The sequence below is a fragment of the Marmota marmota genome, unplaced genomic scaffold (genome assembly GCF_001458135.2).
Source record: "Marmota marmota marmota unplaced genomic scaffold, marMar, whole genome shotgun sequence".
NCBI classification, from domain to species: domain Eukaryota; kingdom Metazoa; phylum Chordata; class Mammalia; order Rodentia; family Sciuridae; genus Marmota; species Marmota marmota.
Window position 1 is genome coordinate 15,708,839 of NW_026000037.1, and position 25,339 is coordinate 15,734,177.

General features: G+C 34.6%; 2 protein-coding genes across 8 annotated transcripts in view; one reads left to right on the forward strand and one right to left on the reverse strand.

Moving 5' to 3' along the window:
* The window catches only part of Scoc (short coiled-coil protein), a 39,068-nt gene extending 30,396 nt beyond the window's left edge, over window positions 1-8,672 (forward strand). For 2 of the 7 annotated variants that reach the window (XM_048812086.1, XM_048812089.1), the window contains exons 2-4: window positions 5,248-5,319; window positions 5,694-5,774; window positions 7,093-8,672. In XM_048812086.1, the coding sequence (XP_048668043.1) occupies window positions 5,248-5,319; window positions 5,694-5,774; window positions 7,093-7,235 (296 nt within the window). In that variant the 3' untranslated portion in view covers window positions 7,236-8,672. Of the gene's footprint in view, window positions 1-2,483; window positions 2,562-3,198; window positions 3,224-5,247; window positions 5,320-5,690; window positions 5,775-7,092 lie in introns of those variants that run through there. The other 5 variants (XM_048812085.1, XM_015479055.2, XM_048812090.1 and 2 more) reach the window with 4 other exon arrangements.
* Window positions 8,673-12,953: 4,281 nt separating this feature from the next.
* LOC107136670 (calmegin-like) lies at window positions 12,954-24,581 on the reverse strand. The gene is made up of 8 exons (XM_015478957.2): window positions 24,351-24,581; window positions 19,070-19,183; window positions 18,814-18,964; window positions 17,347-17,562; window positions 16,154-16,279; window positions 15,857-16,022; window positions 15,058-15,158; window positions 12,954-13,491 (listed from the first exon to the last, which is right to left on the reverse strand). Exons 1-8 carry the CDS (start codon window positions 24,572-24,574, stop codon window positions 13,411-13,413), a joined length of 1,179 nt encoding a protein of 392 aa, XP_015334443.2. The 5' UTR covers window positions 24,575-24,581; the 3' UTR covers window positions 12,954-13,410.
* Window positions 24,582-25,339: the final 758 nt, after the last annotated feature.

The window sequence follows — 25,339 nt, forward strand, 5'->3', positions numbered from 1 at the left end:
GCTTTGCGCTCAGGAATGGAACTGTAGGAGGGCACAGAGTATTTTGGGTGGGATAGGACCGGACACGCCTAGACTTGCCCATGGCTGCTCTAGGAGAACCCGGATGATGGGAGAGGACTCCCGGGTGGGAAGGGAGGCTGATTAGCGGTGAAATAAGAGATGGGACATCTTTCCAGGAGCTGAAAACAGCACCTGGGTTTGTTTCTTCCTTGGCTTCTCTCCAGAGTCTACTGAACAAGTTTTGGAGAGTAAGATTTGGACAGGAGCAAGAGCATACATTCCTGAAAGGCAAGACTTCTGTTTTACAATGTATCAATCTCGGGCTGTGATGTAACAATATTAAGGATTCTGGATGTTCCCAGTACCATATCTGCCCATACCTGTGGACCCAAAAACTATACCTAGAAATCTTAGTACTACTTATTGATTAAGCTTAATATAGCTAGCTGTTGTTATTCCCCGGGGGAATCTAGCTTAATTCAGTCCTCACTGAAAAGTTACTTGATCTTGTGGAATTTGAAACTGGAATTACCTACCCTGAGAAAGTCAGTCACTAGCAGAACTTGAACAGATCCGAAGAAAGCATGATGAAGCTGATGCAGCTTGAAGTGAATGAGATTTACCTTCAGCCGCTTAGTAGGAAACTCCCAAGAAGTTGGTTGCAAAATGTTTGGCAACCTTAGATTAAGATTATAATAAAGTTTTCTTCCAGTGCACAGTGGGAAAGGGAACTGCACAGGTAGATTTGAGTTCAGATTTTTGATATAGACATTGTCAGCAGGGCATGGTGGCACGCGCCTGTAATCCCAGCGTCTTGGGAGGCTGAGGCAGGAGGATTGTGAGCCAGCCTCAGCAAAAGCGACGCGATAAGCAACTCAGTGAGACCCTGTCTCTAAATAAAATACAAAGTAGGGCTGGGGATGTGGCTCAGTGGTTGAATGCCCCTGAGTTCATTCTCCAGTACAAAAATAAATAATGACTTAAGATATTGTTAAACATAAGGTAGATACATTTAGTAACCACATCTGTAGGTTGCAATTTCCTTCTGTAGATTTGATGAAATGATATAAAGTGTTTAGCATGTTAGTGCACAAAGATTCTGCTGAAATCTAAGCAGTTCACTAGTAAATAGGTGACAGATGATGAAAATCAATTTTATATGCAGAAAGTTGAATGGTTGAAGTTGAATGGAATATTAGGTTTTCTCAAAATTTCAAATCTGAAATGTGAGCATAGTTGAGGTGGAATGGTAGAAAAAGACAGACTGGAATATTGGCTGTAGTCTAGACTCTGTGGATAAATGTTGTGATCTCCAGTAAGCCATTGTTGTCTTTGACCTTGGTTTCTTTATTTGTAAAATGGGGCAGCTGGACCAGATAGTTTTTCTAAAATTCTTTTTGTGACCCAAACTAGTGCTAAAAAGTAAAGATAATAGCTAATAATTATTGAGTGCCTACTATGTACAGAAGTATTATATGTTTTATATGTATCAACTCATCAAATTCTCACAACAAACCAAGAGTTGCATTTATATTTGTTATTTCCATTTTACAGGTAATAAAACAGTATGAGATCTTATCTTTTATTTCCAGAGATAATAAATAGCAGAGGTAGGATTTGAATCCAGATCATTTAAAACCACATTCTTAATCTGTATGCTAAACTTTCTCTTTAGAAGGAGTACTATACAAGAAGGAATATTTGGTAAGATGGTAGTACGTCATAATTTGATCCATGGGCATAGGAAAGACAGTTATTTAAGTGGATCTTGTCCTAATGCTTGCCACATTTCATAATTCTTATTTTCTTCTTACATTCTACTTCCCAATATGAAGATAATTATCAAAAATAATTTTCAATTTCTCTTCTACTAACCAAGGCTAAAGATAGGCACCATAATTTTCTGTAATTTTTGAGAAGAGTTTTAAAATATCTGACCTGAGAAATCTCAGCCATGTCCATTTCAGAGCTAAGATGGGTTTAGGATAAACAATAGCCTCAGCACCCCAAATTCATTTCCATATTTGCACCTTGGTCTGGATTCTCTTCAGTTGTATTCATGTTTATAGCAGGAATTTAAAATAAACTTTTAGGAGCATATTTGGCGTGGAATTATATTGATGTGATGGCAACTATAGATAAAAAAGGATTTTATAGTTGAAAAATTGCAATATTGTATTAGGATGTAGTTCAATACCAATGTAGACATTGTGAAGTTTGAGGATTGATCCTATATTGAAAGAAAATAGACTAAAATACTTTGACATAAAGAAGTAATCTTTTGATCATATATGTAAAATAAATCTGTTTATTGCTTTAAACCTACTGAAAGACCACTCAGTAATAGCATTTTGAGGCCATTCTTTTTAATCACATCACAAAAAAAAATGCTACTTTTTATTGTTGTAAAAAGGCAATGAATAATGCTGTGGTTCACTTTATTAAAACTAATACCCTTTGCATAGGGACACCACATACAATCCAGCAGGCTCTGTATTGTATTGCCCAGGTCATGGGCCAAACAAGACTGTGATGTGAATAGTGACCTTTGGGATTGTGAGGTATGTCCTGGAGCACTGTCCTGTGGCACTACTTCTGCACCCCTGCCCCCTCAGCCATGAATATGTTTGTAAGAGGAATTTACCCTCTAATAAGCCCTCTTGACTCTGCTTTTCAGACTTTTTTCCCTTTCACTTTTTCAGATGAAGTCAAACCATTGAGAAGTCATGTATAGACTTTCTGTTGTTTGGATTGTATGATGCAAAATTGCAGAAACTATACTTTGTCTTTACTTCCTGTGGTCAATATGGAACACTTGTGCTTTTGTAGAAGGCTTTTTACTTTAATTTTAATATTTTATTGAAATATACGCAGAGAAGAAAGAATACTCCATTCCTGTATGATGTCTGATTTCAAAATCAGAATATTGGTTACCTGGTGCTTGTATCTCTTGTAACTTTTCTCAGCAGTCATGGAAATTCTGCTCTTACTTATATTCTTAATAACAATGGACATTTGAAATTTGAAGCCCTGTTATTTTTCTCTCTATAAGGGCCACAGTTGGATTGGCAGTTCGCTGTTGCCCAGTACTCCCAGATGGCCTGCTGTGTCAGCTGTTGCTTCCCACCTCTGTCAGACTTATCCCAGCCAGTTCAGTGCTGAAACAGTATTAAAAGTGAGGGTGACTAGTGATTTGTTAGAAGTGTGCTCTTCTCTCAGGAAGGTATTTAATCAAGTTTTCATTTTAAGAGTGATGTTAAGTGTTCCTACCACAGAAAAGACCTCTGTGAGGAAATGCACATTAATTAGCTAGATTTAGTCATTACGCAATTCACATATATTTCACATGTTGTACCCAAGAAATGCTTACAATTCTAAGTGAATTAGAAAATCAAAAAAGACAATTGTTAAGGAATAATTTTTGAAGTATGGTCTTCAGAACTACAATAGATTGAATAGCATTAAAAAGAATTTTTGAAAAAAAAATTTGGTACTCATTCTATTTGAATTTAGGTAGATGTATATATACCTCTCCGAAGTGCAGAGACCCTGAAAACTAAAACCATATAAAAAACAGGTGGAAAAGGCCAAGTGCAATGATATGTGCCCTGTGCTCAGCCATCTGAGAGGCTGAGGCAGGAAGACTGTTGAGTTCAAAACCAGCCTGGGCAACTTAGTGAGAGAACTTGTCTCAAAAAAACATAAGGTAGAAGAAAGTACCTGCCAAGTGCTGTTTGGGTAAATGGAAAGATGCAGTAAGACTCAGAATAGGTTTTTTATGCATCATTGATTGTGGTCCTTTAATAATGTTATGAAAAGGATGTTTATTCACTTTTTTAGACTGGTATCTTACTCAAGAAGTAGTTTATAGATTTGTACACTGGACATTGTTTCCATGTTCATGCTAATAACTGAAATATAACACAATTGTATTAATTGATGTGAGGGAATAATAAATAGTACACTGATTTCTATTGATTGTGATTCTAATTTTGGTATGCATGCATCTTTGTTCAGTAGGTCTGGGTTCTACTGCTTAGCATTTGGAGACCTAACAATGCCTTGGGTATATTAGTATTCAGTAAATACTTGTTGAAAGAGGAACATTGACAAAATAGGTCTAGGTTGCTTCAGTGCAGGTTGGTTACAAAGAAATCTATTTTCATTAATATTCTGGTAGCATTAAAAACTTGAGCATACTGTATGTGAAATGGTTATTAATAGAGCAGAACATGTTTCATAGAAATTTTGTGCTTTAATGTTTTGGAGGTTTTTATTAAAATAATGAAATGTTACTATTCATTTTCTTATTAATAATCTACATCCTGATTAATCTGTTTTGGTTTAACCATAACCAGGTGAAATTGGATTTTTAAAAATGTCTTCCGTATTAGTGTTTCGGATATCTAATATTTTTCTTTAGTATCATGTGCAAAAAAAAGTTAAGCAACATATGTGAAACAATATTTAATGAAGAATATTTTGAAAAAGATTTGTCTTCTTCTTTGCTATAATCCCTAATTGTAAGAGCTTTTTTTCATTTTTGTGTTTCTTTATTTATATTTGTGTATTTTATGTAATTTACATTAGTGAATATATAATTTTGTGAACATTTTTTGTATTATTTTAGTAATCATAATTATTTTTAGTAGCCATTCCATTATAAATTGCAAGTGTAATTTACTAGTTACATTGTTTCTGATATACTGGGTTGTAAATAAGATTGAAGTAAATATTTTTATGTGTATAATTTTTCCTTCTTTGTAATTGTCTTTAGGATGAGCTCCTAAAAGTAAATTATTTCATAAAAAAGGTTCTAAATGTCTTTATGAATCTTGTTTATTATTATTCTGATTCCTCAAAAGATTGCACATTTAAGCCTGTGTTCAGTATTTTCATATTTTATCATTTCATCATTAATCTTACCTTTTAAAAATGAATTTCTTTGGGCTGGGGATGTAACTTAGTTGGTAGAGTGCTTGCCTCGGAAGCATAAGGCCCTGGGTTCAATCCCTATCAACCCCCTAACCCGCCGTCCAAAAAGAAAAAAAAAAAAATTTCTTTTGATTACCAAGAAGCTCAATATTTTCTCTCCTTAATACTTTCTTTTTAATCTGTCTGTATTCTTTTATTTACCTGTGGGAGTTTATTTTTTTCTTAGAAACAGTAAACTATATTTGACTGTCTTCATCTTTTTAAAAATAAACTTATATTTTATTGTGTTCATGTTTCTTTTTCTTATTGTAGATCATTCATCAAGAATTTTACATCGAAAATCTAAAAGTTTTTTACCCAAGATGATGAGTGCTGACATGGATGGTGTGTTCTTCCTTTGCTTTTTTATGTGTTTCTGGGGTTTGTTGTTGTTTCGTTGGTTGCTTTTGCTTTATTAAACAATGGGAAGAGCAGAGAAACAATTTAAGAAGGTTTGGGTCTTGGCTAATTTACTTATTTATATCCCATTTGGTTGTAGAAATAATCTAACTTTAACTGAGAAGTTGGCAAATCATTTTTCACTTTCACCTTGGTGTCCTCAACTGCATTGTAGGGATTTAACTTTTTACTTTGTGGGCTCTTGTACAAGTCAGTTGAGATAAGGAATAGAAAATGTTTTGTAGATTTTTAAGTGCTACACTAAACAAATGATATCTAATGTTAATGAATAATAAATGTGAACCTTCTCATTACAGCAGTTGATGCTGAAAACCAGGTGGAACTTGAAGAAAAAACACGACTTATTAATCAAGTGTTGGAACTTCAACACACACTTGAAGGTTAGCTTGCATTTTGTAGTTTTCATGAATGATATCTGCTTAATTGAAATTTTAAGCGTTTACGTTGCTAAGTTGTTAGTGTGAATAATTTGAAAAAGCATAAACCAAAGTCCATTTTAATAGTTTTTTTCCTTCCTCCTGCCAGTAGCTTTGGCTGGTGGTTGTAAAGAACATATACGCTTCAAGGGACATCAAACATTCTGTTTCCCTTTAATGTCCAACATGATGCTGTTTAACATGAGAATTCTTTTCAAGTCCTGGCAATGTGTAACTAAGTCCACATTTAATAAAGCTTACAGTAAAGTGAACATGTCATATTAACCTCAGAAATTAAAAGGAAAATGATCTGATTTTTTTCACTTTTTAAATGCATTGCATAAATTAATAACTACCACTGAACCATCTTTTGGTGTTTAATGTATGAGGGTCTCCCCCGACCCTTGGCACTTGATTGTACAGACTTTGTCACTTGGAACCTTCCATTGGCTTCCCACTTGACAGAATTAACAACAGCCAATGTCTGTGACTTCCCGGTTACCTTTAGAGTCATGTTATTCTCTCTGCCTCATATGTTCCATCTCTATCTAGGATCCTTCCTGTTCTTCAAAATGCCAAGCTCCCCTACTTGGAGAAGTAACTGTTTCCCTCAGTCTTCTTCCCTTAGTTGTGTATCTGTATGGCTCATTCTGGCATTTCCTTTAAGTCTCCATTCAAATTCCCTTTACCAAAATACAAAATAGTTAACCCTGAAAAGCAACTTCTCAACTGCTTCTTATGACCCTTGCCTTTCTTGCTTTTTCTCCAGCCCAACTCTTAACTGTGTGACATTCTATATATTTGATTGTTTGCTCCTGATCTTCACTGTGTCCCCTGGTGCATATGTATCCACATGGACCCTTCTGCTGTTGTTTCTAGAACAGTGCTTGGCTATTTGGGGGCACCCAGTAACTATTTGTTAAATTTTATCATGAGAACTCACATCTTTTTGAATTTTTTGCTAATGTGAAAATACAAAATGATTTCTGGCTTGGAAACAGACTTCCTATATCCAGTGTATGAATTCAGTTATATTATTACATATCTTAAATATTTCTAGTAAAGACATAGTTTCATCTTTATTTGCCTTAAACAAATAATCTGATATCTTTTTTGCCCTGCTGTGGACTGAATCCAGAGCCTAGGGTGTGCTGAACAAATACTCTGCCTCTGAGCTATACCCTCACTTTGATCTTGCTTTTAATAATGAATCTTTAGCATTTTGTAATAGGAAGTCATTAGCATCATTTTATTGATAATGGCCATTTTTTTCTTTAAATAGATCTCTCTGCAAGAGTAGATGCAGTTAAAGAAGAAAATCTGAAGCTAAAATCAGAAAACCAAGTTCTTGGACAATATATAGAAAACCTCATGTCTGCTTCTAGTGTTTTTCAAACAACTGACACAAAAAGCAAAAGAAAGTAAGGGATTGGTTTCCCTTCTGTTTTAAGGAATTGCTGCTGACCAGTTTTTTTTTTTTTTTCCCCCTTTAAAACTTGGATAGATTTCAAAAGTTTCAGTACCTTTGTTTGTGGCTTCATTGAATATTTATGAAGATAATGGCAGATCTAGGCAAAATTAACTGCATAACAAGAGAGTTTGTGTATTATGTTAGTCTATGAAAATGTGCAAATGTATTGTAGAGACTTTATAATTAGAACTGCATATATTTATGAGACTTGAAGATGAATGTTTTATCAAATTTGCTTTGATATATAGGTTTAGCACTGTCTTTTATTATATAGGCTTAGTAAAATATATACGAAAATAACCACCATGTTGTGAAAAAGTGACCAAAATCATGTACTGAATGCACAGCTTTATGTACCCTGTCCACCATCTTGTGCCTCTTCTCCATTTGCCTCTTCCTTCCCATTTCCCTTCCCCTAAGGAAAAAAAATTTCACATTTGTAAAAGTAATTTTAATAGTTAATCACTGATGAGAGTAACATGACTCTAATTGTTGAAACTTAACCAAAATAAGATACTGTCTTAGCTAGGGCTTGTCCTGTGTGGTATTTAATAATAAGATAGGATTGATGGTTTCTCTTTAAGCAATTGAAGATGGACTGAAACTATAAAAATGGTCTCATACTGGGAAGATTTGTTTAAAACTTCCTTTTGCACAAAATAACCCACTTGGGACCTGAAAAGATAGGAGTTCTGGTCATGTATGTACGTTCAAGATAGATCTATCTTGAGAAAAAATAGAAATGGGCAGGAAAGAACTTGGTAAATACTACTCCAAATGCTTTCACTCCAGATTTGTGTTCTCTCTGGCAGAATAGACTTTTGGCGGACAAAAGATAGATATGGAAGTGCATTAAGTTTGAATAACTTTATGTAAGCTACATAGGGAGACCAGTTATCATTTGGTCTCAAGGACATTTACCCAATAGATCAACTCTTGCAAAATTCTTTGAGAATTTATTAGTAACAGAATCATGAACACATGGTAGAGTATACATGTACAATAATGCTAATTTTAATCTTAGTATTTTAGCTCACTTATTCTCCCAGAATTTTCTGTAAATTCTGCCATTTAGTTTGCAGAGGTTTAGTCATTCTTTAAAATTTTTTAAAATTTAGTTTTTAGTTTATTTGGTAAGGGAATCAGTATTGGAAATAATATTAAGATAATAGGAAAAGAGACCCACTAATATAGCTTATGATTATTAGATTTGGACTACTTTTAATCATGAAATAATCTTATGTATTAGTGTAAGATTTGATATGTGACTTTAGCTGTATGAATATATAATTAAACTGCAAACATTTTGCATCCCTTTGGTGACCTAATTTACAGATATTTAAAATTGTGTTACAGTTCTGCTTTGCTGTTTAATAAAAAGCTATTTCAGAGATGGTGTGTATTTTGATACAATTGCTTAAATGAATGGGGTATAATAGATATATGGTCTATTCAGGGTGGCTCCACAGGGTAAATTACAGATAGTAAGTACCTGGTTACTGAATGTTTGGGGAGATGTATTTGTTAATAGACATTATACATTAGTTTTAAAAAATAGAAGCAAAATTGTTGAAAGAATCCAAGATCTCTCTCTAGGGGAAAGGCAGTTAAATTTTTTAAGTTAGGTAAGTTCCTATAACAAACAGACCCAATGATAAAGAATGATACAGAAGCTTCTCTCCCAACAGTGGTTCAGAAGTGAGAGCATTACAGGCTAGCAGGTTTTGCGCCTCACACAAATATTCACACTTATTAGGTTAAGGTTGGCTCTACCATTTCATTCATGGATTCTTAAGTCACTTCACATATGATTCTGATTTGGAAAAAAAAAATGTGCACAAAGGTCAGGTTTTTATGGGCTGGGCCTTGAAATGACCCATTTCTTTTTGCATTCCCATCATGTGGAGACTTAATTACTTCTAGACAGAGCTGTGGCTGGGAAACTGCCTAGCTACAAATTTATTAAAATGGAAACAGATAAAGGATTTTGGTTGCTACTAGCAGCTAAGCCTGTCTCTTGCTACTAAGTATCTGCACAACTTTTTCATATAGAAAGTACTCAAATCTTCCTCTATCCAGTTATTGATTCAGCTCAAAAGCCAGGATGTCTGTGAAGGCCTGTCAGTTTAGATGCAGCTTTTAATGCAATGTGATGGTATTAGGAAGTTGTGCCATAGGTTATAATTATCAGGGATGGAACCCTCATAAATGGTATTCAGTGCCAGAAAGACTAGTGGACATAGCAAGAAGATAGCAGTCTGCATCCTGGAAGAGAATCTTCACCAGAACCCAGCTCTGCTGGCACCCTGATCTTACATCCTGCCTTCAGAACTGTGAGAAACAAGTGTCTGGTATTTATAAGCTACCCCAGTCTATGGTATTTTGTTATAGCAGCCTCAACAAATTGAGCTACCCCTTTTCTCCAGGAGAGGACTTCCTTCAATGCTGACACTGCCATTGTCTTCTTTATATCCCCTTTGGACGGGACTTATATCAGTTACTACAGACAGCATTCACTTATGTGGAAGTAGTAGGGCAAATGTTTCAAATTTGGCATTTTTCAGATTTTTTATAAAGTATTTATGGCTCATACGCTGATATGGTTTTGAGCGGCACCTGGAATCAAATACATTATTAACATTTCTCAGCCAAGTCTATCAGCATTAATACTAAGTGGGATGAAGACAGGCTACACAGTATTTATAAAAGTCTGTCTAGGAAATCAGGTGTGACTACCAAATGAGTTTTAGTGATAAAATGATTTTTAAAAAATATTTCCACTTTCCAGAGATTTTTGGATTTTTATAGAAAAGCAACCAAACTCATGAGCATTACTTTCAAATAGTTAATAATGTTGCATCTTTAGTCCTGTCCATTACACTTCCCTCTGATCTAAATGAGACATGAATTGTACAATCTAAAATTAATTTTGTGGTCCAAAGCAGAGCGAAATGGATCTTAATTCTTTAGAATGTAAATAAAGTCTTTCTTTACTTTGCCTAATACTTTTTTATTTCGTAATGCCCTCTGGTGGTTATCATGAAATACTTCAATACCAACACAACAAAAAATTTTTACCAGTGAGCATCAGAGATTAATTCTTAATCGCTTGCAAATCATGAAAGTACAGAGACTGTAATTACACAGGATATTAAGAATTAGAAGAGAATTATTTAATTTTCTTGTAGCTACAGTTTATTTCACTATATATTAATGGTATTTAAAAAGGTATATATAACAAGGACTTGTTGACCCCAGGATATCATTTACTTTATAATGAAGCAGAGTTTTGAGAATGGTGACAGAAGGTAAAGTAATACATTATAATCAATTTTTAATGTATTTTATTGCTTTAATTTTATACCTTATTTATAAATGGTTTGTCAAGTATCTGTTACTAAAACTTGAAAACTCCCAATCTTACAAAGAGTATATTTTTTATTCATTCATCAAACACAAAATGTGATAAGACATTATACATTCGATGTTAAAAGATAATCTTCCTATTGTGCCTTTGCCCATCTTCTCCAAAACTGCCCTTAGCTTTCACTCTTCTGTGCATTTGGATCTCCAAAGAGAAACTCCAAATATGTTTCCAAATGCATCTTCTTTTCCACCAACTGGCCCCATTTGACTTGTCAAAGTAGGGGTACTTCTATTTCCAAAACTTTTTAACAGCAGTCATATTATGGAAATGCATGGGAGCTATATATTCTGAGAAGAAATTACTAAAATTTATAAAGTAATACCACTATGTTTTGGTCATTTCTGTAAAGGATTTAAGTGGTTATTTTAGCCAGCTGATATTTCATCTGTAAATCCTACTGAAGTTAAAACATAAACAAAACTGAAAAGAGAACCAAAAAAAAAAAAAAAAAAAAAACCCTTTCAGAGATGCCTTTAATATACTTATGATTCGGCCATTCTGCATAGTCTGCATTGAATAAACACTTTGGACTAGAATTCCACATGTTTATGGTAAATCAATTACTACTAATTCATTTTAACATATAAACTGTTCTAACCTGTGTCTCCTCCAAATGGTGACTAACACTTCAAAAAGACCCATATTATTCAACTGACATTATTTATGCCTCCCTACAGAAGTGATTACTGGATGCAAGGCTAGAAGAAAAACATTTTCAGGAGAAGCAAAGTTACTTTAACTTGGTAAAGTTAAAAAGCCTCAAAAAAAAAACAAACAACCTTTTAAGTGAAATGTATTTATTCTCCTTTATTAGAGAAAATAACATTTACGTTATTCAAAGTCAGATGAGAGTAATAAAAGGAAAAAGGCACTGGATTATTAGACTCTGCCTTGTCTACTGCATAGATCTCATACGTTATTTCTAAGTGTTAGTTTGGGTTAAACCTATCAGCCCTGGTACATCTACAGAGGGAAGCATGCACAGTAATGAGCACTGACTTGGCAAGTTGGTTGCTCAAATCTTACCACTGCAAACTCATAGGGTTTAACCAAACATTCAAATTAAAATGAATCTGCAACCAAAAAGAGAGTCAAAGCAGTTTTAGCCAGTCTTTAGAAAAAAAAAATTTACTAGATGTTTGTAAGGCAAAGTTTTCAGAAAGAATTTATTGCTGAAATAGCTATTTGAGAAACTCTTCTCTAGAATTATTCGTATGTCTAGTTCAAAGCAAACGAGAAAGTCCTTGCAAGATGTATTGAGTTTAGCTAGTAGGAAATAAATATAAATTATGCCTAATTGTTTCACCACCAGTTTGTGAAAGTCAGGATATAGCAGAGAAGGAGAGCACTTAACTTTCATTTTCAATTCATTCACTGAAATAAGGAGTGAATAGTTTCACCAGCTGTGCTCAGCTTCCTTTAGTAAATGGAGGGAACTAGGGACTTACTTTCCCTATACATAAGTTCTAAATGTACCTGTGGGAGGGAGTTGTATGGGAACTTGGGTGGGGTTTATAAAAATGTGGGGTCTGAGAAGGAATCTAAAATCTCACCCAACTAATATGAAGTTTGCTAGATACTTAGTAGTCAAGTAGTTTTCTGTCTCACATGTAAATCACCTTCTAATGGGTCCACACCTGTTACTTAAACATAAAAAGTTGTTTAATGTGATATTTTAAATGAAACGACACAGTTCCACTATAAGGTACTTCAGGGACATTTGGTAACTATTCTAACAAGAGGAAAGGCACCACAAGGGCAGCTCTGCTGCTAGAGGAGAGGCCTAAAATAGATTTGAATCTGTCAGGGAGAAGCAGGATAAAAACGTAAAGCATGATAAATTTATGTTAGCTATCAGGATCTCATAAAGAATAATTCAAAGCCTCCCCAATAATTATATGTGAAAGAGTATGTATAATTTAAAGAAGAAAAATATTTAGATTTTATTTTCAAGAGCAATATAGACACAAGCAATTTTGTGAATGGGTTAAGACACTCTGGCATATAATTACTATAAGAGTTTGAAAAAATCTGTACACCATTTTGTTTTGATAAACCTATTATCTTTGTATTTAAATGTAAAATATGCTGCAATATTATCCAGTGATTCTCTAAGTGACACACAGACATTTGTTTTGTTGACAATTTTGTCAACAAAGCACCTCTTTAAAGGAATCTAATTTAAGTGAACAACTGACCAGAAAGCTTAAACTAGGTAAATGTGGGTCACACACAACACTTTCAGTTGCTGATGGAATCAAACAACCATACAGAAACTTTATTGCCTTTAGCTCTGTACAACAGAACACACTCTTATTTGTATTATAAAACTACCAGTTCTCTTCTTGTATAGCCATTTGAGTGGAAATTCCAATAACTGATTTTTCCCATAGCAGTGAAGTTGCTACATATAATTTTGCTCTGTATGAACCAAAACTATCTTCAAACTATTAAAACTGTAACATCTAATGTTATTAATCTCTTAAATCTGATATGTAATGTGCCACTTTTATGTTAAATTCAAAGACCAGGTAACTTCAAAGATGCCTTTTTCCCCCTGAAAAGACTAAAATAAATACCTGAAAGAATAACTTTGCTAGATTTTTAGAAACAGGACATGCAGATTGATTCAAGGTCAGTCCTGGCATACTAATTTTAGCATGTCAACTCTCTCTCAGGCATTAAGAATACTTGAATGTATTTCAGTCCTTCCGCACTCTTCTTTTGCGTATTGACTTTGTGGGCCCATCTCCAGATCCTGTGCCCTCATCTGCTTCTTTCATCTAGAAAAGATAATTATGGAAATATTTATTTTATTTATGTAACTTGTACATAACAATAAATGACATACTTCATATTCTCCAAAATACATGTTCTAACTATCAAAAGCCATCTTATACATGTTTCTTGACTTTGTTAAAAATGTGCACAGGAATTGATGTATTTTCATTTGTTCACCTTTTGACATAGTTACATTTTTAGAATAACACTGCTCATCAAATAAACATGTGACAACCACTAACACTGTATTCAACATTTTATTTATGACTCAGAACTTGGTCTCAATGTCGTAGTTAATTAACAGTTATATGATATTTTTGTGGGACAATAGCACTAACTATTCATCACAATATTTCTGTAAGTAATGAATTGCTAAGCTGGTTTTCAGAACTTCTGGCACATAGTACCTCCATAAAAAATTAGAAAAGAGAAAAAGAAATCATTGAATATAATGGTTCAAGGTTTTTCATTCCTTTCTTATCCTTCCAGAATGTGTGTTTGTACATAAATCAAATTTTTGGAACAAATATTACATGGTTTTACATAAAGTCATAATTATTTATTAAGGTCATATCACACAAAATTGACTTATTTTAGCTTACTGATAAATACGTGTATGAAGACTAAAAGACTGGAAGACAGAATTAAGATATTCTTAAAGTCATAAAAATGTTTTGTGACAAATATAACTAGAAAACATCTGAGTAAACGGCTACAAGTGTCATTATTAAGAACATCACAGCTGAATCAGCAACTGTTTAGAACTCTGCTCTGGAAGAAATTATTTTTACCCAGTTCCCCTAAACATGAATATTCCCCCACCTTAGGGAAGACAAAGTTTAACAACAAACAAACAAACAAACACTAGTAAATCTGGGAGTTTCTTCAAATAGACCCAATAGAGAGTCTATCCAGGGCCTGTGGCAGGCCAGGCACAGCTGCTCCCTACCAGCCCTCCGCCAGCGTGGAAGGTGGTCGGCTGGAGACCGAGGCGCAGAGCAGCTCTGAATAGCTTTTGGTTTATGCTGGGTAAAAAAAAGAAAGCTGTGGTCCTCAATCATACCCTGGATGACTTCTGATTCTATAAAAAATGACTAAAGAAGAAGCATTGTGGAAAGTTCCATTTTATATCAGAAACATATAAAACAGAAGAAAAAGCTACTTCACTGAAAATTTGAGAAAAACATGGAATCAGACAGATAGTACTCAACTACCCAATGAATGAAATATCTCAAAATGTGACAGTACTGGGACAATAAGAATGTTTTTGCAGCAGCTATGAAGAAAATTGTCTTGCAATAATCAGGATTACGATTCAAATATTCAAATCATGGGTTTATTGTAACTTTAATTCTACATATTTTGTTTTATTGTCAAAATATGTTATAGTATTTTCTCGCCTTCTTTATCAATATGTTTTAAAAGCAATATGAGACTCTTACGAAAGCTCAGGGAAATATGGCAAAAATTCCTTCACAAACTAGATGGCTGCTTTTTATTGAAATATTTTTTAATGGATCACAATCACACTTGAAAACTAGCTCATTTTCTGTTAAAGAGATGCTTACCTCATCCTCTGATCCAGACTTATTTGATTTATTACCCTCTTCTTGCCCTTCTATAATTTCAATTTCTTCTTCACTCTTTTCCTCAGGTTCACCTTCATCTTCTAGAATAAAGATTTTATTAAAAGCAAAGACTTGATAAATTAGAATTATATTGCTGAAAAGTATTAAATACAATAAGAGGGGCTTATTTAAATTCCCCAATAAAAAAGCAATTTCTTCCTTTCAAAAATTAAAAAAATAATGCAAGTATTCATCGTTTTACCACAATATAAATAAATCAGACTCATTAAGGCAAGGGACACATTAATAGAATTCTGTACATAACATGAAACTCTGTATGAAACATGCTCTGAGAACTTAAGGAGTGGGCATGCCATGTCCACTTCTTATTAATACTTCCCGTGGTGTGTGGTGACCTCTTTTTACCCTTCAGCATGCTGCTTACTCACACTTGTGCTTAGTGCACATGGTCCTGTGTTTGTTCTGTGACTGACTGTCCTATGTATTACATTTAACCAAACCTCCATCCATCATTACAAAAAATATATATATATATATATCTCACTAGGAGCTATATAAAGTGAAAACTCCTACCCCACCAAAAGTGAGCCTTGGGGAAGAGAAGTTGACAGGTCAACCCCTGTGTCTCCCCTGTGTACCTCTTGCTGTCAGTCTACATCCCGGGGGCTCAGGTGTGCAAGTAATAATAGGCAGTGCATCAGCTTGCGCCTTCCAGGGAGTAAGCTCTTTTCTTGAGCCTGGTCCAGGGTCCCTCTCCCAAGCCACGATGCCATCCTACCCTTTTCAAGAACTTCACAGTCGCTTTGCTTTTTTTCCTCTTCCACATCTGCTGGTTTCTCCAGAGCTATTTTTTCTTTTTCTTCCTTCACTTCTTGCTCCAGCGCCCCCTTTGTTTGTGGTTTACATATGTCGGTTTTTTTATACTCTGCATCTACATATTTTTTCTGCAATAGTTTAACACAAGCTATTTTTACCAAAAGCAAAGCGCTATTTACATATGTAGTAAGCAGTCAGTAAACATAGGATGTTTAGTTTATTACTTTTCAGAATCACAAAGGAAATTCTTTTTCTTTACCTTTACTTTTCTTGGCCAACAAAATGAAGCAATTAATGCTGCTGGCAGCCCCACTGTTGCCAGATAAATGATCCAAAGCCAGGGACGCTCTTCGGCAGCTGTTATTAGCTGTTTAAATACGGTAGGCTACAGGAGAGATAAGCATAAAAATGTGACTCAAATTTTACAAACCCCCATTGGGAAACAGTCTATAAAAGATATTTACCTAGGTATTTTGTATTAGGGAGTGATTAACTTGTAAGAAAAAAAAAGTTTTATTTTCCCATCTTTAGAATGTTCACTATGTAAAGTTGAATTTAATCATTAGCATGAGTGAGACTTTGAAGTCAGAGGTATGTTACTAGGTATATGGAAACTTCTAACCTGCCAGCAAGAATAATGACAATTTTCTTTCTTTTTGTAGAACTACTCAGGATAGAATTACTTTTTATGACCATGTTATCTGGTTCCTTCAGAAGTGTACAACTTCCAGATAATTCATTCTATACTTTTAAAGAACCTATCAATTAAAGTATATCTTAGAATTATTATTTTCTTTTTCATATAAACAAATTTCACAATGACCTCAATAAGGAAAACGTTTCTCTTATTAAAATAGGATCTGAAATCATCAAATGTTTTCGTTAAAAGTTTCAAAATGAGAGTCCCTTTTTACCTACTCTTTAGATGGTTGTTGCAAGTGTCCAAAGAAACCAAATGTAAGGAATGAATTTTTCTTTACAGCTAACTGATTTTAAAATTCTCCAAAATGTGTTGAAACATTTAGCTTAACCTTTTCTAAACAGTTGTAAGATTTGCAGGAAAAAAAAAAGACAAAAAAACCCCGAAACACAACTTTATAATGTTAAATTTAAAATTCTTTGTTTTTCTCTAAGTGAAAAATAGTTAAAATGAATATTGATTAGTTGAATTAGCAAGGTAATAAAGACAGTAAGAAATCTTATTTCTATAAATAATACATAGGGATTAAATCCCATTAAAACTATCATAACTTAAATAAAATGAGAACATGTGCATACATGATAGATTATATATGGCAATAAATATTTTGTCCACATAAACTTAATTTAGGTATATTTCATTGGCATATAGTGATTACTGAAAATTTATGTACTACTAAAAGGACCATCTGTAGAACTTAAAACCAGGACTGAGTTCTAGTTGTGTCACTACCACTATGGTCAATACCATACCTCATTAGCATTCTCTACCATTATTTTCAATCCCCAGCCATCTGCAGCCCAGCGATCTGCTATTTCCTTTTCTGAACAGATAATAAAATTATCAAAGTAGATATCAGAAGTCATAGACCAAAGCTCTAAACCAATAGCACGGAAAGAAGTCAGAAGAAATGGATGTACATCTTCAAAATAATCTGGATTGGGAATTTTTCGAGGACTCCAGATGCCCTGGAAAAAAAATAATTGGAGACATTTTCAAATAAAATAATTTCATAAAAATGCTGCTCAAGAAGCAGCTGCTGTTGAATGAAATTATCCGCAAGTGGAGAAAAGAACTGAAAAAGACATAAATTCATTAGTAATTTATTGGAAATAAAATCTAATTTCTTATTCTATTCATGATGTTTCTTATGAGAAATACTGACTTTTAACTCTGAAAAAAAGCAAAAATCCAACAAGCACAAAAACTTAATTAAATTTCACAAGTGATGTTATTCTATACAAATTTTCTGTATTTAATCAAGTTACTGGAGGCAAGATGTCATTAAATTTGTTCAAATTTGGAAGATCATTGTATAGCAAAAATAGAGCCACTTCTCTTGATGTATACCCAAGATAGGCACCAATAACAGATCACTGCTGAACCTCAGATGATTATTCAATATAAAAGCCTCATCTCAAATGGTCTTGAAGGAGACTAAATTGTCAATGAAGTCAAATAAACTCAACAATGTGATAACTCACTGACTCATTCCACCATCATACATATCTACTCTGTGCCAGGTACTGTCACTGTGCCAAATGCTAGCTATACAGTGGTGATCAAGACAGATATATGGTTCCTGTCCTACAGCATCTGAAGTCTAATGAGGATACAGACATTAAACAAAAAATTATCCAAGGAAATGCTATGAAGAAAAACTATAGTGAATAATTAGAGTGTTCAACTATTTATATATAAATATTTATATTTATATCTAGATAGATAGATATATAAAATGTTAGAAAATGTCAGTTTATAATTACAAAGATAAAATTGGAAGGTTAAATGAATAACAGGGACTTTTAATATAAAAATTTAGGAACACTCAAAAGATCATTAAAAAATTCTGAATTTTAATAATATAAAAAATTAAGGAGCACATTAATTAAGCACAGGCACTATTTATTGAAATATATGTGAGTCCTCTTGATCAGAATTTATTTTTCATATTTATTTCTAAAACAGAACTTTATAAGGGAACATCAATTGATTACTAGGGAAGTATGAAGTGATTTATCTTAAGTTCTTAATTTTATTACCTTAGAAAATTATTTAAAGAATCCTTTCCTTTTGAACTATAAACTAGTTGAGGTCTTTTTTCTTCATAAATTATAAATCAAGCTTCTAAAAATTAACATGATATTACTGATAAGAAGATACAAAAAGCAACAAAACATTTTAAACTTTACCCAAGAACTGGAAAAACAAGTCCTTACCTGGTAGTCAGGGTTATCAATCATGGGTGGTCTCCAAATCCCTTTGTATTTTGGGTTGTCTATCATGGGAGGTTTCCACTCACCACACCCAATCCGGCATGCGGGGTTAGCTATATGAGGTGCCTCCCATTCTCCATCCATGTCTTCATTCCTTAAGTCATCAGAACAGAACAAACAGTCACCTTAATTCTCTCCCACCAGCCACGAAAGCCAGTGGCAGAACAGATATTGGTGTTTGAAGGTGAAGAGCGCTCACCAGTCTCCAGGTTTCACGGCTTGAGGGTCAGGGATGAATTTTGGCTCATTATCCAGCCAGCCGTCAGGCTTAACGACATTTACATCTTCTATTTGGGCAGGTTCACTTTCATCCCTATAAATACACTATTTTATGTTAATTAATAATTATTCAAAGAGTTCTAAATTGCATGTTGCGAACTTCAGAAGACACCGTCACAGGGTTTCCCACCCTTCTGTCTTGATGTTCTTACCACCCCATCACATGGCTCTCACCAAAGTCTTCTGCTAACTTGCTAATTCTTTATAATATATTCCCAACATTCACACATGCACCTGTGTTTATTTACACAAATGATAGCATGCTATACACAATATGTTAGACCTTGGTTTTGTCCCTTAGAAACTCACTCACTCAACAATAAATATATATTGTAAGCCTACTCTGTGTCAAGATTATTCTGTTATTTTTACACATATATCTGTTTTATTCTTAGCAGTTGCATAATTTTCTACTTTATTTCATAATTTATTTAGGTATTTCCTTCTTAGAGAGAGTGTTTCCAAAATTTTACTATTACAAACAATGCTATAATAGATTGTAAGCCATTTCTCACCTGCAAAAGTATGAGCATACTAAATTTTGATGTCTTCTAAATTACTTTCTTACGGGTTCATTTTCAGTCCTATCAGTAGTGTACAAGAGTACCAATTTTCTTGTGACCTTGCCAATAGTACTACCAAACTTTGAATTTTTGCCTACTTGATAGTTGAAAATGGCATTGCACTGTATTTTAGTGTACATTTAGCAGCATAAAGTGATATATAAAAACCATTTCTGTTTACATTAAATAGCTCATTACCTCTGTATGAAGAAATTAGCCACTTGTCAGCTGTATGAATTCAAAAGACATTTTCCAGTTTCTTATGTGTTTTTTATAAAGTTTGTTCTTTTTTCTTTATCACACACAAATCATCTGCTTTCAAATGGTTGAATTTATTAATAATTCCTGTAATGGTTCTTGGATTTTATGTCATATTTGAAAAGGTCTTACCTACTCCACTGTTATTTTTCTTTAAAAACTCTCCACATTTAATTTAATTCTAATATTTCTATTTTTAAAAATAACACTAACTTAGGGAGTGAATTCTAAAATAAACATAATTACATCAAGTACTGACTAGAACTACCAATATGATTTCATCTTTACGGAAATTTTAAAATAAGATGTTCTTTCATGACTTTCCAAATAAAACTTGAGTAAAAAATTAACTAAAATAAGTGACTATAAATGTACAGACTTGAACTTGCCTGACATCAATGTTACCTTGAGTCTCTGAATGCTCGGGATAACCAGAATTTAAAATTTGAGGAAGATTTTTTTCTAATTCTTTAAAGCAAATCCAGTACATTTTGCTAGTCAGAATATGACCGTTATCTGCGATTTCTCACATTTAATGACAAATTCATCCTTTCTGGGTAAAAACTCAAGAAGCCCCATGAGTCCATGGGGAAGGAGGAGCCTTCTCTCCTGACAGCAGGAGGCATGGACAGTCACTGGCAGGGCTTCCTACTGATCTCTTTTAGACCAGGATGCTCTGCCTATGTGTATGAGGTACTTCCTGTAACAATCTCTGCCTGAGAGCAACAGCATTTTCACTAGCTATCAGTGGCTCTGTTAACCAGAAAAGAGTTAACAAGTTTAGCATTTTTTATTTTCCAGGAACACCACACTACTTTCCAAACAGGTAGCAATCCTGGTGTCTACAAAAAACAAGAATGTAAGGAAATAGGGACGTTTTCTAGTATGAAGCAAAAAGAGGAAAACTATTTTAAAAACAATGGACACCTCCCTCCTCAGTGATCATCAGTGAGACAATCTAAAGTCCCGTGACATACATTTAACACAGAGAGGACACAGGAATGGAGAAAGAGAGGAACATGGGAATGTTGAAATAAATAATGGCTGAAAACATTATCCAAATTTGGTACAAACTATGAGCCCACATTCCAGAAAGGTTAAAGAATCCAAAGCAGAGAAGCGTACAGAGAGCCACACTGGGTAATGCAAAATCAACTGCTGAAAATTGGTAATAACGAAACATTTTAAAATCAAACTGAGAACAAAGGACGTATCAGGTAAAGGAGAGCAAAGATGAGCACAATGGCCGACTTCTCTGCAAAAACAGCGGGAGCCCCAGGATCAGAGATGCCTGCTGGGAAACAGCTGCCAACCTGGAGTTGACAGGTAGAGCACTTGCCCTGCATGTGTTGAGGCCCTGGGTTCGAAACTCAGCACCACATAAAAATAAATAAATAAAGATATCATGTCCATCTATAACTAAAAATTATTCAAAAAAAAAAAAAAAATGAAGGCAAAGGAACCATCCCCAGGAAGGCCAGGAGAATCCAATGAGGATGACGGGCTGGGCCACACCTCAGGGAAGCTTCTCAGGCAGCGGGGAGATGATCACAGTTGGAAATCCGCACTGGCACAGAAGGAACAAGAGTCCCAGAGAAGGTGACCATGGGGGTAACCAAAAGGCTTTCCCCTCCTATGATCCAAAGATGCTGAGCGGAGGGCAGGCAGATGGCCTTCCCCGTGCGCATACAAGGAAGTGCGTGGACACAACACACAGGGCGCGGGATGACAGGAGACTCAATGGGGCTCAATTCCACGTGAAGGCTGAGTTTTTGTTTGAAGTAGACCGAGATCTGTTAAAGATGCATATTGTGAAGCCTAGAGCAACCACTAAACCATAAACCACAGAGGAAAGGCTAAGAAACCAACAGGAAAGAAAGAGTGGAAAACTGCAATAAAGGAAAACAACTATCAAGTCAAGAAAAAGTTCTTATAAAGTGCCACAGAATATATGGGACACATAATGAGATTAGAGATAGGTTACATTAGATAAGCCTAGAATTAAACACCCTTTTAAAGGAAAGACCCAGACACAGAATGCCTGTAAGAAATCCACCTTAAAAATAAAGGCACACCACCACGGGACTTAAAATCAGCATACCATAGTAACGCACCCACATCAATGTTTATAGCAACTCAATTCACAATAACTAAGCTGTGGAACCAACCTAGACACCCTTTAATAATGAATGGATAAAGAAAATGTGGTATATATACACAATGGAATATTACTCAGCATTAAAAGAGAATAAAATTATGGCATTTGCAGGTAAATGGATGGAGTTGGAGAATATCAAGCTAAGCTAAGTAAACCAATCCCCCAAATCCAAAGGCTGAATGATCTCTGTGATAAGTGGATGCTGATCCATATTTACTGTACAATCCAGCAATCCTATTCCTAGGAATCTACCCTTAAAAATGGAGAATTTATATCCACATAAAGCCCTCTCTACAAATGCTTATCACAAACCTGGAATTCATCAAGATTTTCAACAATAGACAAATGGACAATCAATTCATGCTCTACCTCCACTAAGTAAATAAAACAAGTTAATTACTGACACATGTAGCAACACCAATGAATCTCAGAAGCATTGTTCTCAGATACAAAAGCCATAAACTACATTCTGGAAAAGGCAAAATGTAGAAACAGAAATCCTATCTGTGATTGCAGGGGTTGAGGGCGGGAGAAGAGAACTGATGACTAAAGGATAGGAGGGACCTCTCTGGGATGATCAAAATATTGGAGATGATGATTGTGGTGTGGTTATACCATTGTTTCTATTCATCAAAACTCACAGAGCTGTAAACCTAAAATGAATTTCAGTGTATGGAAATCACACTACAGTGAATTTGACAAGAAAAATATATAACTCGAACCCAGCAACTATCAAAAGGATAAAACTAGGCTGGGGCTGTAGCTCAATGGCAGAGTGCTAGCCTAGAAAGGGTGAGGCTCTGGGTTCAATCCTCAGCATTGCATAAAAATAAATAAAAGCATTCTGTCCACCCACAACAAAACATTTTTTTAAAAACGAATAATACCAAGTGGATTGTAAGGTTAGTTGGATAACAGAATGTCAATTACTATAATTCAAAAAATTTAAAAAATAGAACACACATAGTCATCTCAATAGATGCACATAAAGGATTTCCCAAAATTCAACACCAAATCATGGGGAAAAATCTCTTAGTAAATTAAGCACAGAATTGTTTTTACTCTTAATATTTATATTCACATCGTCATGTGGTTCCCTCCCAAATGTACCAGCATTGGTCTGTGTGACCAGCAGAATGAGCTCAAGTGACAACACATTCCTTCTAAGATTAGGTTAGACAGGACCCCACAGTTTCTGTAGTTGCTCTCTCCTTGTCTCAGATCCCTCCCTTTGGGGGAAGCCATCTGCCACAGACCTAAAGACAGCCCAAGTGGGAAGATGGGAAACTTCCTGGCATCAGCCGCTTGAGCTGCTAGAAGTGGGCCCTGCACCAGCTCTGGCCAGCAGCTTGACCGCTGCCTCATGACAGTCCCAGGCAGCACCTCCCAGCTAAGCCCTCTGGGTCCCTGAGGCAGAAGACCTACAAAATGGTAAGAATTTGCCGCCTCCAGCTGCTATGTTTTTGGGAGACTTTGTTACACAGCCATAGAAAATAAGGTATGTTGAATACAAAGAGACAGATAATTTATCTAGCAAAACCTAATTAAGGGTTACCCATTCAGCAGAAAAAGAAATAAGATTCTCAGGAATAAAATTAACATGACCTTTACGGAGAAATTACAAAAAAAAAAAAAAAATCCTAGTAAATGAGGAGATATACAGGTATCTCTTGCCATCTGAACTCAAGCTATGGGAACTAAGAAGCTGAATATATGTCTTTTAAGGAAAATATTCATAATTCTGTAGAATGGAAACAACACACACCGGGCTAGTGAAAAATTTATGGTTGAAAGCATACTGGTATGAGTAAGTCCTGCATAGTCTAATAGATATTAGACTATGGCTATTTTAAGGGTAAATAATTATCAACTGAACAAACGAAACTAGATAAAATATTCAAATGCATATGATAAAGAACAAACAAGGAATAAAATTAATAAGTTGGTATTGGCTCATGAATTTCCTCCCATAGAACTGAACACAAAAATAAACACATTGAAATTACAATAATATGCAAGTATTAATTTAAATGAAATTTTTTAAATTAAAAGGCAGGAAAGTGCAAAAGTATTTGGAAAGCCAATTTTAAAATATTTCACTGGTCAAAATAAGTGATTCTGATGTTAAAAGACTAAGTTTTGTTGGTTGTAAACATCCATCTATATTACATGGCATGACTTCACTATGTGGAATAAGGCTCATGACTGAGCTCTGTGCTCACCATTCTTCCGGCTTGACGGCAGAAGGGTCGGGGATTTTCACCCTCTCATCCCATTCCTCGGGTTTCACGTCCGTGGGATCATCGATTTCTCTGGGAGGATTGATAGGAGGAGCCACATCCTCTAGGAGGCTTCCTTTGTTTACAACTATTTGATCAACCAATACTTCAAATGTGTCATCTGGATTCATTACTGAAGAACAATTTAAACATTTCATACTTATCATGAAATTTTAAAGACAATGTTTTAAATAATAAAACTATCTAAACTTCATGGATAAAATTTTCTCCCAACCAGAAACAGAGGAATAATCAATGTATTCAAAATACGCTGAAATCATTAGATTTCTAAAATAAAGATAAAATTTGTTTTAAAGTGCTGTTTACAATTCTTCTCAAGTAAGGAATACACAGTAGCCAGCTGTCTGAGACTCATGCCACTCAGCTTCACCTTTTTTTTTTTTTTTTTTTGAGATGGACGTCATGCCTTTATTTTTGTTTATTTTTTAAATGTGGTGCTAAGGATCGAACCCAGTGCCTCACATGTGCTAGGTAAGCACTCTGCCACTGAGCTCCAGCTCCAGCCCCCAGCTTCACCTTTTTAAGCTACAGATACAACCCAATTTTCCTCAGCATTTAAAACAAAAAGTGGCAAGTAAACTACAAATAACTTTTTTCCTGAACCGCTTGAGAGTAAGTTACTGACAACTTACACAACACCCTTGAATGTTTGAAGGTATAGTCTCACAAACATTTCTCCTACAAAAGCCCAATATGGCCACCAAAATTAGGAAATAAACATTGCTATATTAATATCATTCCAGAAAGATTTAAAGATGAGGCTCACTAGCATTTCAAATTCAATGGTTCATATATTCTAGTGTAAAACATCTTCCGAGTGTTTTGAGTATCTAAGCTTACTTTTAGCACTAGGTGTGCTCCAGGTAAACTCTAGATTCCCTTATCGTTTGTAATGACAAAATAAAAGATCT

What these genes read in the sequence shown, in the direction of transcription:
- LOC107136670 (XM_015478957.2), bottom strand. Translation starts at nt 24,574, where the DNA reads ATGATAAGTATGAAATGTTTAAATTGTTCTTCAGTAATGAATCCAGAT. An exon ending in TGGTAGAGAATGCTAATGAG is followed by an intron (nt 16,280 to 17,346) that starts GTATGGTATTGA and finishes TCTCTCCTGTAG; the next exon opens with CCTACCGTATTTAAACAGCT. An exon ending in CTGTGAAGTTCTTGAAAAGG is followed by an intron (nt 15,159 to 15,856) that starts GTAGGATGGCAT and finishes TCTTTATTCTAG; the next exon opens with AAGATGAAGGTGAACCTGAG.